This window comes from Stegostoma tigrinum, chromosome 27 (genome assembly GCF_030684315.1).
Source record: "Stegostoma tigrinum isolate sSteTig4 chromosome 27, sSteTig4.hap1, whole genome shotgun sequence".
Lineage (NCBI taxonomy): Eukaryota > Metazoa > Chordata > Chondrichthyes > Orectolobiformes > Stegostomatidae > Stegostoma > Stegostoma tigrinum.
In genome coordinates, this window is record NC_081380.1 from 752,456 (window position 1) to 766,940 (window position 14,485).

At 42.6% G+C, this 14,485-nt stretch overlaps 1 protein-coding gene across 3 annotated transcripts in view; it reads right to left on the reverse strand.

The window, feature by feature from the left end:
* Positions 1 to 14,485, reverse strand: part of sumf2 (sulfatase modifying factor 2) — a 51,509-nt gene that overhangs the window by 21,343 nt on the left and 15,681 nt on the right. For all 3 annotated transcript variants that reach the window (XM_048557457.1, XM_059655539.1, XM_059655540.1), the window contains 3 exons: positions 8,094 to 8,208; positions 5,102 to 5,146; positions 1,307 to 1,457 (listed from right to left, as the gene is read on the reverse strand). In XM_048557457.1, the coding sequence (XP_048413414.1) occupies positions 1,307 to 1,457; positions 5,102 to 5,146; positions 8,094 to 8,208 (311 nt within the window). The remainder of the gene's footprint in view (positions 1 to 1,306; positions 1,458 to 5,101; positions 5,147 to 8,093; positions 8,209 to 14,485) is intronic.

The following is a 14,485-nucleotide window of genomic DNA, read 5'->3' on the forward strand; positions in this document are numbered from 1 at the left end:
GGAGAAGCTGGGTCAGTTTTCCTTGAAGAGAAATTTTAGAGGTATTCCATAGCTTAAAGACTTGATAAGGAAAACCCATTCCCATTAGTAAAAAGGTTGAGAACAAAGGGCATAGATTTCAGGTAATTGAAGACACAAGTAAAGATTCTTTCACACAGTTAAATGATTAGGATCTGGAATGCTCCAAGTGTTCAGTGGAGTTGGAAGGAGTTCCCCATAACAGCTGAGGGTCTAATAAATAACAATTCAAGAGTGAAGCAAAAAGAAGCTTAGTGCCAATAACATCTGGGCTGTAATGGTTACCAGGAATTTAACTGGTAAATGTTTGGCAGGTAAAGGCATTCAGGAGTATAGAAGCAAAGTAGGGAGGTGAAGTTAAGACATCAGCCATCATCTAACTGAATGCAGGACAGGTAGGTTGGGACTAAACAGCTTTCTCCTGTACCTTAATAACTACTCTGCCACTCTTTATAGAATCATAGAATCCCGACAATGTGGAAGCAGGCCACTTAGCCCATCAACCCTCCACAGTATCCCATCTAGACCTACACCACTCCCTGCCGCCCATCCCCCATTCAACTCTTATTCCCAGAATGCTGCATTTCCTGTGGCTACCTCACCCAATCTACACATCTTTGGACTGTGGAAGGAAACTGGAGCCCCCGGAAGAAACCTGTGCAGACGTGGGGAGAATGTGCAAACTCCACACATATAGTCGCCCAGGGTGGAATCAAATCTAGGCCTTTGGAGCTGTGAGGCAGCAGTGTTAGACACAGAATCACCATGTTGTCCTGATACAGCAATGATACTCCATATTAATGCACATCTACATCCACAACCTACTGCATCTGTACACCTTGAGAATTCCGCCCTTTGTTTTATATTATCACCTTCCCACTCCCCCAACATTCTACCAAAATGAAAGATTTTACACTTCTCAATGTTAATTCCATCTGCCATTTGTTCACCCATTCCACTAGCTTCTATATGCTTTCCAAGTCATACCCCAGAGATGAAAAATTTTTACTGAATAGTGGATTTCTAACACAAAGTTTAGAAATTCAGCATTAAATCTGGTTTCTGATCTTCCTGGCTATTAAAAAAAAAATCACAGGAAATAGGTCAAGTGCTTTGGATCTCCAAGCAGCTTCATGGATTGTACAAAGCTTCTATGCATTGCATTGTCCACAAAGTTTTTGTGCTCTGTACACTAAGATCTAGGTTGTTAACATACCTAAGAGCAAGGAATGCAACAATGACTGCTTAACCACTATGTAAAACCCATGTTAGTGTCATGTGATCATACCTTCCAACCCGCCTCGAGCAGCAAACTCCCATTCCTCTTCAGTCGGCAATCGCATCCCCTTCCATGCACAGAACGCCCGAGCATCAGACCAGCTCACCTGTACGACTGGGTACTGTAGTTTCTCTTTAATTCCAGAGCCAGGGCCTGCTGGCTTAAAACAATTGGAAAAATCTGACTGTGATGATCATATTCTATAAATTATAGATACAACAAAAAAATCTACCGTTCATTGGTAAAAATGAAATCTAATTCCAGATCCCAAAAGCCACCACGTCAGAGGTGGTTATTTAGCTAAACCAAACAATTCTTAATGAAGAATAACCAAAATACAGCAAACAATTCTGCTCAATGCAATATCAGGTGTGAAATTTATGTATATTTTAACACCATTTAGTTTGGACATTTTTGTATTTTGAACTGTTGGCGTTTGGGTTTTCTATGTGTCTGAAGGAGTTTCACAATTAACTTAAGCAATTCTATAACTATTGTTATTTTCAAACACAGTATTAGACAGAGACCTTTCAAAAGAGAAGTGGGAATTGTAGACTGGCAGCATTTTTCAGCAAAGTAAATAGTGCAGTGCTTCCAAAAGTTTTTTGGGATTTCTGAAGAAGGGTCCAGACCCAAAACGCCAGCTTTCCTGCTCCTCTGATGCTGCCTGGCCTGCTGTGTTCATCCAGCTGTACACCTTGTTATCACAGCTATGTACAGGTTCTGTTTGATACTCACGATACGTCACTGCCTAAATTCAAAGTCCAGAGGCAGGAGCTCAGGACAGCAAGACTCACTGAAAGGCCGAGACCTTGAAATCCAATGGCAAATCAGGGACATTCTCACAAGAATTTCATTCTTAACATCAAGACTATGAGACAATGTGAAAGCAACATACGCCGTTTTCCACTGGTACCCATTAAAATATCCTCCCTTTAGAACTGAGCTGGATTTTGCAATTTCTGGTCGGTTGAGGGAGTTGGAATGAGAAATATTCAGTCCATTTGCTCCTGTTCATACCATTTCAGTACAGCTAATCAATATGTTCAATTAACTGAATATACTTAATCACTTACCCCACTACCCTAAGAGAAGAAACTTGTCCCAGTCTCAAATTTGCAGCCCTTTATTTGCAGAGTATGACCCCCAAATTCTCTCACAAGGGGAAACAATCTCTCTGCATCTTCCCAGTGAAGTCCCCAGAAATCTTGTATGTTTCAAGGTGTCTTCTCCTTTTTCTACATTCCAATAAGTACAGGCCCAATCTACTCAAACTCTCCTCCAAACCTGGCAACAGTCTAGTGAATTTTCCTTGCATCGCTTCTTTAGATAAGGAGATTAAAATGTTCATAGTATTCCTGCTGTGGTCTGACTGGTGCATTACATTGTTTATTTGCTAAAACTCTGTCCTTTTATACTCCCTCCCTTTTGTAGCAGAGAATCAAAGTAGAGGCCCTTCAGTCCATCAGGTCTGTAACCAAAAATATACTATTACCTACAGGAGTCCCATTTTCCTGGACTAGATCCATAACCTTAAATGCCAAGATATGTCAAGTGCTCATCCACGTGCTTTTGAAGGTTGAGAGATGTTGTGCCTCAACAACCTTCCCGGGTAGTACATTCTAGAGATCCAGCACCCACTGGTTGAAACAATTTTTCTCAAATCCCCTCCAAACCTTCTGCCTTTCATTTTAAAATTATACCCCCTTGTTATTGACCTGTCAACCAAGAGGAACCAATGCTTTCTATTCACCCTGTTGATGCCCTTCAATCTTCTATGTCTCTATAGGTGCCCTCAACTTTCTTGGGAGCAAAGACGACAACCTAAGTTTATTCAGCTTCTCTTCGTAGCTGAAATGCTCCATCACAGACAATATCCCTGGGAATCTCCTCTGCAGCTCCTCCGGTGCAATCACGTCATTCCTACTGTGTGACAATCAGAAATCCAAGTAGTACTCCAGCTATAGCATAAGCAAAGTTCTATACAGCTCCAAAATGACCTCCCTACTCCTATAATATATGCCACGACTGATAAAGGTAAGCCTCTGGAGGCCTTAACTGCCTGATTAACACATCCTGCCACCTTTTATATTCCATATTGTTTTCTCCACAGGAAATAAATCTAATAACTTTCCCCATTATGGTGATCTTGGATGCTAGCTTTTTATGACTCTCAGATGAGGGCTCCCAAATCTCTCCATTCTGTAACTCTCTCCTTTTATGTATCATTCATCTCTTAATTCCTGATTTCAGTTCTTTAATTGCCAATTTTTACTGAACTCAAATTTCACCAGCTGGCACAACAGATTCAAACCCATGTACCCAGAACAATAGCCTGGATCACTAGTTCAGTGACATTCACAGCTTTGCCACTGCCTCTCATGATGATCAAAACTCTGCCAAGTAATCAGAAACTTAGATTTTAATATGCATCAGCCCAATGATTTGACAGGAAATATACCAACATATGCAAAACTGTTACTGTTTTGCTACATATAAATTCACAGTGTATGTGGACGTTTAACAAAAATCTCTGCAATCTAGCACAGAACATATAAATTCACACCACATTTCCAATACTGCTCAGGCAACTGCATTTTAGACACCCAAATTCCTTTGGAATAAAAACCAAGCAGTTTCGTCAGAGGAAGACAAAATACTGCCTGTAAGGATGACACAGGCTGACACTCATAACATTTTAGTCATATTTCGACATGCACTTGTAAAGCCAAGGCATACAATGCTATGGGCCAAGAGCTGGAAAATGGAATTAGAATAGTTAGCTGGTTGTTTTTGACTGACGCAGCATGTAATGAACTGAAGGTCTTTATCTGTGCTGTAGATCTCTATCACTATGACTCTAAATGAAGGCACAGAGATGAATTCAATGCATTTGGAGATGCCTCTTTTGTGCATTTTTATTGATTGTAGGTTGAAAGTCAGAGTGGCATCCATGGCATATGGAAGAAGGGGAGATAACAAGGTGTAAAGCTGGATGAACACAGCAGGCCAGGCAGCATTTTCGGAAGAAGGGTCCAGACCTGAAACATCAGCTTTTCTGCTCCTCTGCTGCCTGACCTGTTGTGTTCATCCAGCTTTACACCTTGTTATCTCCCCTTCTTCCATATGCCATGGATGCCACTCTGACCTTCAACCTACAATCAATAAAAGTGCACAAGAGGCATCTCCAAATGCATTGAATTCATCTCTGTGCCTTCATTTAGAGTCATAGTGATAGAGATCTACAGCACAGATAAAGACCTTCAGTTCATTACATGCTGCGTCAGTCAAAAACAACCAGCTAACTATTCTAATTCCATTTTCCAGCTCTTGGCCCATAGCATTGTATGCCTTGGCTTTACAAGTGCATGTCTAAATATGACTAAAATGTTATGAGTGTCAGCCTGTGTCATCCTTACAAGCAGTATTTTGTCTTCCTCCGACAAAACTGTTTGGTTTTTATTACAAAGGAATTTGGGTGTCTAAAATGCAGTTGCCTGAGCAGTATTGGAAACGTGGTGTGAATTATATGTTCTGTGCTAGATTGCAGAGATTTTTGTTAAACGTCCACATACAATGTGAATTTATATGTAGCAAATCAGTAACAGTTTTGCATGTGTTGGTATATTTCCTGTCAAATCGTTGTCTCAGACAGCATCAGCAGTTCCTACCATCTCAGAAAAAGAAGGTACTCCTTCTTTGATGCCCGACATCAAAATACATATAATCTAATTTTCAATTAAGTGTACAACTGTGAAACAAAATGCAAAAACATCAAACTAACATTCACTCCACAGGACTCACCTGTTGCCAAAATGCTCTTTCAATTGGTAGCCACCAAGGAGCAGACTGAAACAACAACATATAAACAATTATTGTTCCAAATAATGTAATGTTATAAAAATAGCATTTTCTACATTTTGTTGCAGCATTGTCAATTTTACTTTTGGCCTCAACGCACATGGCTACCTCTGCGTTTCAAGAAATTGCACATTTCAGAACACAAATCTTACATTAAATACAAGCAAAAGCTACATCACAAACTAAAATATGTTCTCAAACATTGGTTTTCAATCATACAGTAACAAGAACTGAATACATCAGATTCTGCAGCTAAAATGGTTCACAATGGCAGACTGAGGGGTGGTGCAGGATTTCTAATGAAAGATCATCCATCAGATGTATTAATTGTTTCATGGAATCACATAATTCACTAGAGGCCTTTTGGCCCATCAAGTCTTTAACAAGCAACATTATACCACTACCTACACTACTCGCACTTTCCTGCAATAGGCCCAGAACCTGAATATCATGACATTAAGTGCTCAAACAAGTCCTTTCTAAAGATCACAAGGTTTCCTGCTCAGCTACCCCCCAGCATATTCCAGATCCCCAGCTGGGCAAATATGTTTTTCCTGAAACTCCCTCTAAACCTCCTGCCTTCACTTTGAAATTATGCCCCATAGTTATTGAGCCATCAACAAAAGCGAATGGATGCTTTCTATTCACCCTGTTGATGCCCTTCACAATTTTATACATTTCTTTCAGGTCTCCATTCAACTTTGTTTCTCCAAAGAAAACTACCAGAGCTTATCCAGTCTCTCTTCGTAGTTGATATGCAGCATTCCAGGCAACATCCTGAAGAATCCTCTTCATGTCCTTCAGGACAATCACATCCTTTCTATAGCACATATTCTCTACATTCTGATCTCAATCAGTTCCTTTAGAGAAAAGCAAGATTTGAATTTCAACAGCATCTTTACACAATCTTATATAGTCAACCTGCTGTGAAGATCATAGAATCCCTGCAGTGTGGAAACAGGTCCTTCAGCCCAACAAGTCCACACTGACCTTGACATCCCAGCCAGACCCAATCACCATATAACCCACCTAATCAACACACCACCAGTCCACCTAGCCTGCTCATCTCTGGACTGTGGGAGGAAACCGGAGCACCCAGAGGAAACCCTGCAGACACAGGGAGAACGTGCAAACTCCACACAGACAGTCATCCGAAGGTGGAATTGAACCCAGGTCCCTGGTGCTGAGAGGCAGCAGTGCTAACCACTGAGCCACCGGTGCCGCCCCATGAAGCCTTGAGTACTTTACTATGCATTCACTGTTGCACTGTGGAAAATATAGCAGATAATTTGCATACAGTAATACCTCACAGATGAACAATTCAAAACTACAGGGCAGAGTGGGGTTACTCTGCTCATTAGATGAACATAGCAGTAGCAAAAACAGACAATGAGTTGAAATAGATAAAATCTCAATTGCTATTGTAAAGATGCACTCTGTGCCACGGTCTAATGGAGGCAGGCGGGAGGTAAAATTAATCCCCAGCACTGGAAAGTTGTGTCAGCCAACATCTCTGACAAGGTCACTTGTCTCTCCCAAACTGTACTCACCACATCACATCTGAAATTTTGCCTAGACTGCATCCCAAAATGTAACTTTTGCAACAAAATGAATCTAATCTGCAGATGATGAAATCAACATCAGCTTCCACCATTTTTTGGAGAACCTGCTGTGTAGAATTATTCACTGAATTATTACCCCTTCAACTACAGCCAGTCTCTCAACCATGATTCCACAGCAAATGGCTAGCACATACAGTTTTATCCATCCAGTGAATTTTCAAATAACCATAACTAATCATTGCAGTACATATCCAACACAATATGAATTCTACATTTGCTGCTGGTGCTTGATATCCTTTGCTGATCACAGGTCAATTATTGCAGAGCTAAGTGTGAAGACTCATTACTTCGAGACAAGTTCCTGATTTTTTCCCCCTTGCTAAGTTTCATACCATCTATTATGTAGGTTCCCCACTTACCTTTCAGTATTTTACATTTTCTCCCCTTGAATTTCATTTGCCACAGTTCTGCCCACATGTAGCTACCATCAACATCCTGCTACAACTTGTTGCTTGCTTAAAACTCTATTGTCCCTAAGACAAGCTTGTCACTGTCAAAGAGTCTAAAGAAAGTCTTATGCATCCAAATTCATGCTGATCAAAAGACAGTTGTCTCATTGGGGAAATATCCTGTCATATGTACCGCTTAGAAACAGACCCTTCAATCCAACACATCCATGCCAACCAGATAACATTGATAAATCCAGTCCCATTGTCCAGCATTTGGCTCATATCCCTCAACCCTTCCCATTCATATACCCATCCAGATTCCTTTTAAATATTGTAATTGCACCAGACTCCACCATTTCCTCTGGCAGGTCACTCCATCACCCTCTGTTTGAAAAAGTTGCCCCTTAGGTCCCTTTTAAATCTTTCTCCCCTCACCATAAACCTATGCTCTCTCGTTGTGGACTCTCCACAACAGGTAAGAGACACAATCCATGCCGCTGGTGATTTTATAAACCTCCATAACTTCACTCCTCAGCCTTCAATGCTCCAGGGAAAATGGCCCCAGTCTATTCAGCCTCTCCCTATCGTTCAAACCCTCCAAACTTGGCAACATTTCTGTAAATCTTTCAAGTTTCACAATATCCTTCCCATAGCAGGGAGACCAAAATTGCACACGGTATTCCAAAAGTGGCCTAACCAATGTCCTGCACATCCACAACACAACCTCAACTCTATACTCAATGTACGGACCAAGTCATTGCCATTTCAGCCATGACTGTTGCAGTATTGATTTACACCATTCCTCACTCACCCTGTAAACTTTATAAATAGGTTTCGAGCTCCAACATTAAAAGTTATATACCTTTAAATAGCATTCTCCTTAAAGTGCAACGTAGAAATGCTGTTCGTGAGAATTAATTATACCTCAATTCTTTGTGTCACTTTGTTTTTCAATTCTTCTGGTACAAAGTCTTCAAACACAAAACTCCAACCAAACGATTCTGCCTCTGTTTTATATTTCTGTGATCTGATAAACTCTCTGCAAAATATTGTAAAGTGTTAAAATTAATAAATCAGACACCAAAAACTGGACTCTGCTACTGTTGAAATGCACAGAATGTCAATGTGTGAATTGGACACTAATGCAAGATCTACTTGACACAATGGCCATCTCCAGTATGAAACAATGTAACCACCATCATTGCCGTTCACTGGCATCACCATCACTGAAACCAACATCCTGGGTTGGGGGGGGGGGGGGGGGGGGGGGGGGCTGGTGGTTACCACTAACAGCGAACTGAACCAGACGAGCTGTATACACTGAAGCCTGCACATAGGCACAAGTCAGGAATGCAATCGAGTACTCTCCACTTGTCTGGATGAGTGCAGCTCCAAAAACACAAGACGATCAATAGCACCCAGGATAAAGCTGTCACTTGATTGGCACCATATCCACCACCTTAACCATTCATACTCTTCACCACTGACATTGGCAGCAATGGGTACCATTTGCAGGATGCACTCCTGCAACCCATTCAGGCTCTTCAATATCCACGTCCCAACCACTCTGAGTAAAGAGCCGACCTCTGATGTCTCCCCAATATCTACATTCCTTTCACTTGAAAACAACGCGCCCTTGTAATAGCTGCCTCCAGCCTAAGAAAGTGTCTCTGGCTGTCCACTCTATCTATACCTCTGATCATCTTGTACACCTCTATCAATCACCTCTCATCCTTCATCGTTCTAAAGAGAAAAGCCCTAGCTCTTTTAACCTTTCCTCATAAGACTTTCCCTCTATTCCAGGCAACATCCTCGTAAGTCTCCTCTGCACCTTTTCCAACACTTCCTCATCTTTCCTGTAATGAGGTGACCAGAACTGGACACGCTACTCCAGATGTGGCCGAACCAGGGTTTTGTATAGCTGCAGTATAATGTCATGGCTCTTGAACTCAATCCCTCTATTAAATGAAAGCTGACACACCATATGCCTTCTTAACAACTCTATCATTCTGGGTGGCAGTTTTCAGTGAACTGTGGACATGAACCCCAAGATCCCTCTGCTCCTCCACACTGCCAAGAATCTATCCATTAACCCTGTATTCTGCTTTCAATTTTGTCCTTCCAAAATGAATCACCTACACTTTTCAGGGTTAAACTCCATGTACTACTTCTCAGCCCAGCTCTGCATCCTATCAATGTCCCTTTGTAACCTAGAACAGCCCTCCACACTAGCTATAACTCCACCCACTTTCATATCGTCCGCGAACTTACTAATCCACCCTTCCACTCCTTTATCCAAATCATTTACAAGAATCACAAATAGAAGAGGACCCAATTAAACTCCACTTGCCACTACTTGGCCATTGGCCCATTTGATCAAGATCCCGTTGTACTTTGAGATCACCTTTGTTGTCCACTATAACTCCAATTTCGGTGTCAGCTGCAAACTTACTAACCATACCTTGTATGTTCACATCCAAATCATTTATATAAATGATGCACAGCAGGGGACCCAGCACTGATCCTCATGGCACTCCATTGGTCATAGTTTGAAAAGCAACATCCACCACCACCCTGTTTCCTTACTTCACGCCTGTCTGTATCCAAATGTTCTCTCTATATTCCATGTGATCTAACCTTGCTAATCAGCCTACAAAGAGGAGCCTTGGTGAATAACTGGCTGAAGTCCATACAGTTCATGACCACGGCCTACCCTGATCAATCCTCTTCGTTACTTCTAAAAAAACTCAATTAAGTTAGTGAGACATGACCTCCCTCACACAAAGCCACGTTTACTATCCCTAATCAATCCTTGGCGTTCCAAATACATGTAAATCCTGTCCCTCAGGACTCCCTCCAACAATTTTAAGGGCAGTATGGTGGCTCAGTGGTCAGCACTGCTGCCTCACAACACTAAGTAGTCGGGTTCGATTCCATCCTTGGGCAGTCGTCTGTGTGGAGTTTGCACGTTCTCCCCGGGTTTGCGTGGGTTTCCTCTGGGTGCTCCAGTTTCCTCCCACAGTCCATAGATATGCAGGCTAGGTAGATTGGCCATGCTAAATTGCCCATCGTGTTCAAGGTATGGGTAGATTAGGTGAGTTTTAGGGGCATGAGTCTGGGTGGAATGCTCTGAAGGTCAACGTGGACTTGTTGGGCTGCAGGGCCTGTTTCAACACTGTCAGGATTCTAAGTTCCCAAACTTGTCAGGCTGACCATTGTGCTCACTCAGCTAGTTCCAATTGCCCGCATTTGGTCCGTATCCCACTAAACATTCCCATCCACGAACTTATCCAAATGTTTTTTAAATGTTGCTATTGAACTTGCCGCAACCACTCTGGCAGCCCATTTCTTATGCACACCACTCTCTGTGTGAAGAACCTTAAACTAGAGGGCATTAGTTTTCAATTCTCCATTCCTCGTGGAGACGGTAAGGAAGCATGGGATACGGGGCAATGTGGCAGATTGCATTCAGAATTGGCTGACCCTTAGAAGACAAGGGGTGATAGTGGACGAAAAATATTCAACATGGTGCACTACAAGGATCTGTTCTGGGTCCTTTTCTATTTGAGTTTTGGAAATGATTTGGATGAAGGAGTGGAAGGGTGGATCAAGTTCGCGGACAATATGAAGGTGGGTCACGTTGTGGACAGTGCGGAGGGCTGTTCTAGGTTACAAAAGGACATTGAGAATACAGAGCTGGCCTGAGAAGTGGCAGATGGAGTTTAGCCCTGAACAGTATGAAGTGATTCATTCTGGAAGGACAAACTTAAAACAGAATACAGGGTTAACAGAAAGATTCCTGGCCATGTGGAGGAGCAGAGGGATCTTGGGGTTCATGTTCACGGTTCCTTGAAAGCTGCCACCCAGGTGGATAGATTTGTTAAGGCGCATGGTGTGTTGGTTTTCATTAATAGAGGGATTGAGTCCAAGAGCCATGAAGTTATGCTGCAGCTATACAAACGCCTGGTTCGGCCACATCTGGAGAATTGTATCCAGTTCTGGTCACGTCATTACAGGAAAGACGTGGAAGCGTTAGAAAAGGTGCAGAGGAGATTTACCAGGACGTTGCCTGGAATGGAGGTAAGGTCTTATAAGGAAAGCTTGAGCGCGTTAGGGCTTGAGAGGTGTCTTGATGGAGGTGTACAAAATGATCAGAGGTGTAGATAGAGTGGACAGCCAGAGACTTATTCCTCAGGTGGAGGTAGCTTTTATAAGCGGGCATAGTTTTCAAGTGAAAGCAGGTAGGTATTGGGGAGTCGTCAGAGGTAGGTTCTTTACTCAGAGTGGTAGGGTGTGGAAAGCGTGGAGAGGGTAGTGGAGTAAGCCTCGTTAGGGGCATTTTAGCAGCTATTAGATAGGCATATGGATGATAGTATAAAGGTAGGGGTGGAGGTTAGATCGACTTCAGGGTTAGGATAAAAGTTCAACCCACGATGTTGTGCTGAAGGGCCTGTGCTGTCCTAAGTTCTACCATGGTGAACCTTATCAAACGCCTTAAATCTATGTCTACCACAACCACTGCTCTACCTTCATCCACATATTTGGTCACCTCTTCAAAGAATTTAATAAGGTTTGTGAGACATGATCTACCCCTCACAAATCCATGCTGACTATCACGAATTAAACTGTGCTTTTCCAAGTGATCATCAACCCTATCTCTCAGAACCCTTTCCAATAACTTGCCCACCGCTGAAGAAAGTCTACTATTTCTGGGGTTATCCCTATTCCTTTTTCTGAACAAGGGAATGATGTTTGCTCTCCCAAGTCTTCCGGCACTTTACCTGTGGACAGTGAGGATGAAAAGATCATCGCTAAAGGCTCTGTGATCTCTTCCCTTGCTTACCAGAGAATCCTTGGATAAATCCCATCAGGCCCGGGGGACTTATCCATCTTCAACTTACTCAAAATTCCTAGTATATCTTCCTTACTAACATCCACCTCCTCTGGACTACCAGCCTGTTTCACACTGTCCCCCTCAGTTGTGAATACTGAAGAAAAGTAGTCAATGAGGACCTCTCCTATCTCTTTAGGCTCCGTGCACAAATTCCCTTTACAATCCTTGAGCGGCCCTACCCTTTCTCTGGTCATTCTCTTATTCCTCACGCACATGTAAAAAGCCTTGAAGTTTTCCTTGATCCATTCTGCCAAGGTTTTCTCATGCCCCCTTATAGATCTCCTAAGCGCTTTCTTCAGCTTCTTCCTGGAAAACTTGTATCTCTCTACAGCCTTTTCTGTTCTTTGTTTCCTGAACCACACATAAGCATCATTCTTCCTCTTAACCAGTCGCTTGACCTCTCTCTCGTGAACCAAGGCTTCCTCACTTGACCACATCTTCCCTGCCTGCTAGGGACAAGCATATCCAGCACACGCAGTATGCATTCCTTAAACAGTCTCCACATTTCTACAGTGCTCTTCCCTGACAGCATCTGTCCCCATTTTATGTTATCGAGTCCTTGCCTAACAGAATTGTAATTACCCTTCCCCAAATTATAAACCCTACCCTGTTGTATGTACCTATCTTTTCCCATGACTATCGTGAAAGTACAGGGTTATGATCACTACTACCAAAATGCTCTCCTACCAACAGGTCTAACACTTGGCCCAGTTCATTGCCAAGCACCAAATCGAACATGACCTCTCCTCGTGTTGCTCTACCTACATCCTGTGTCAGGATTCCTTCCTGAACACACTGGACAAAATTCGCTCCATCTTAACTATTACAACTAAAAAGTTTCCAATCAATATTTAGAAAGTTGAAGTCTCCCATGACTTCTGCACCTTTCCAATGTCTGTCCCTCAATCCACTCCTCCACAACTGTAAGGGGGTCTGCAAAACACTCCCAAAGTGACCGCTCCTTTCATGTTCCTGAGCTCAACCCAATCTGACTCTTGAAGACATATCATTCTCGAATTGCCTTTCAGTAGCTGCTATACTAGCCCTGACTAGCAATGCTATTCTCCCACCTCTTTTACCATCCTCCCTATTTCTTTAAAAGCATCTAAATCCCAGAACTTCCATTACCCAAGTTTCTAAGTTTTTAAGTGACAAAATTGTACTCACCTCCGTCAACACCTCTGGGCAGCCCATTCTAGACACTCGCCACTCTGCAAAATAATTGCCTCTCCAGGGCCTGTTTGTACCTCTCCCCTCTCACCTTAAACCAATATCCTCTAGTTTTAGAGGGCCTCACCATGGGGAAAATCTGTTGGGTATCTACTTTATCTATGCCTCGTATGATCTTTGGAATTCCATAAAGTCACCCCTCAATCTCCTAATCTCCAGGAGAAACATTCCTAGTCTTATCCACCCTCACGTTATTACTCAAACCTTCCAGTCCAGGTAGCCCTATCCTGGTAAATCTTTTCTGCTCTCTTTCTAGTTTAATCATATGCGACCAGAACTGCATGTAGTACTCCGATTGCTGCCTTACCAATGTCTTGTACAACTGCAACAAGACAACCTTATCGCTATACTCAAGGCTCTGATCAACGAAAGCAAGCATGTCTACGACAGTATCAATAAAAGCGAACACCACATAGTCCTTCGAGATAAAGTCCCACCTTCGCATTGAGAATAACCTCCATCATGTTGCGTGGCACTATCAACATGCTTAATTGGATAGACTTCAAACAGAACTAGCAAATCAAGACTGGGCATCTGAGGCATAGTGAGCCATCAAAAGCAGCAGAATTGTACTCCTGCACAATCTATAACCTCACGGCCTGGCATATTTCTCATTCAACCATTACAATCAAGACGGGGGGGCCAACCCTGGTTCAATGGAGACTGCAGGGCACATGCCAGAAGATGAGGCAACAACCTGGTATAAGCAGCAAGTGATAGACAGAGCTAAGCGACCCCACAACCAATGGATAAGATCTATCTTCTGCAGTCCTGCCACATCCAGTCATAAATAGTGGTGGACAATTAACCAACTCACTTCAGGAGGCAGCTCCACATTGCCAAAGATGGAATTGACCAAAACATCAGTGCAAAAGATCAGGCTGAAGCTTTCCAATCTTCAGCCAGAAGCGTTGAGTGAATGATTCATCTCAGCCTCCTCCAGTGGCCTCCAGCATCACAGATACCTGTCTTCAGCCAATTTGATTCACTCCACGTGAAACCAAGAAACGGTTGGAGACACTGGATACTACAAAGGCTACGCGCCCAGAAAACATACCAACAATACAACTGAAAATTTGTGCTCCAAAAATTGCCATTCCTCTAGCCTAGCTGTTCCAGTACAGTTACAACATTGGTATCTACCAACAATGTGGAAAATTGCTCAGGTATGTCCCGTACATAAAAAGCAGAA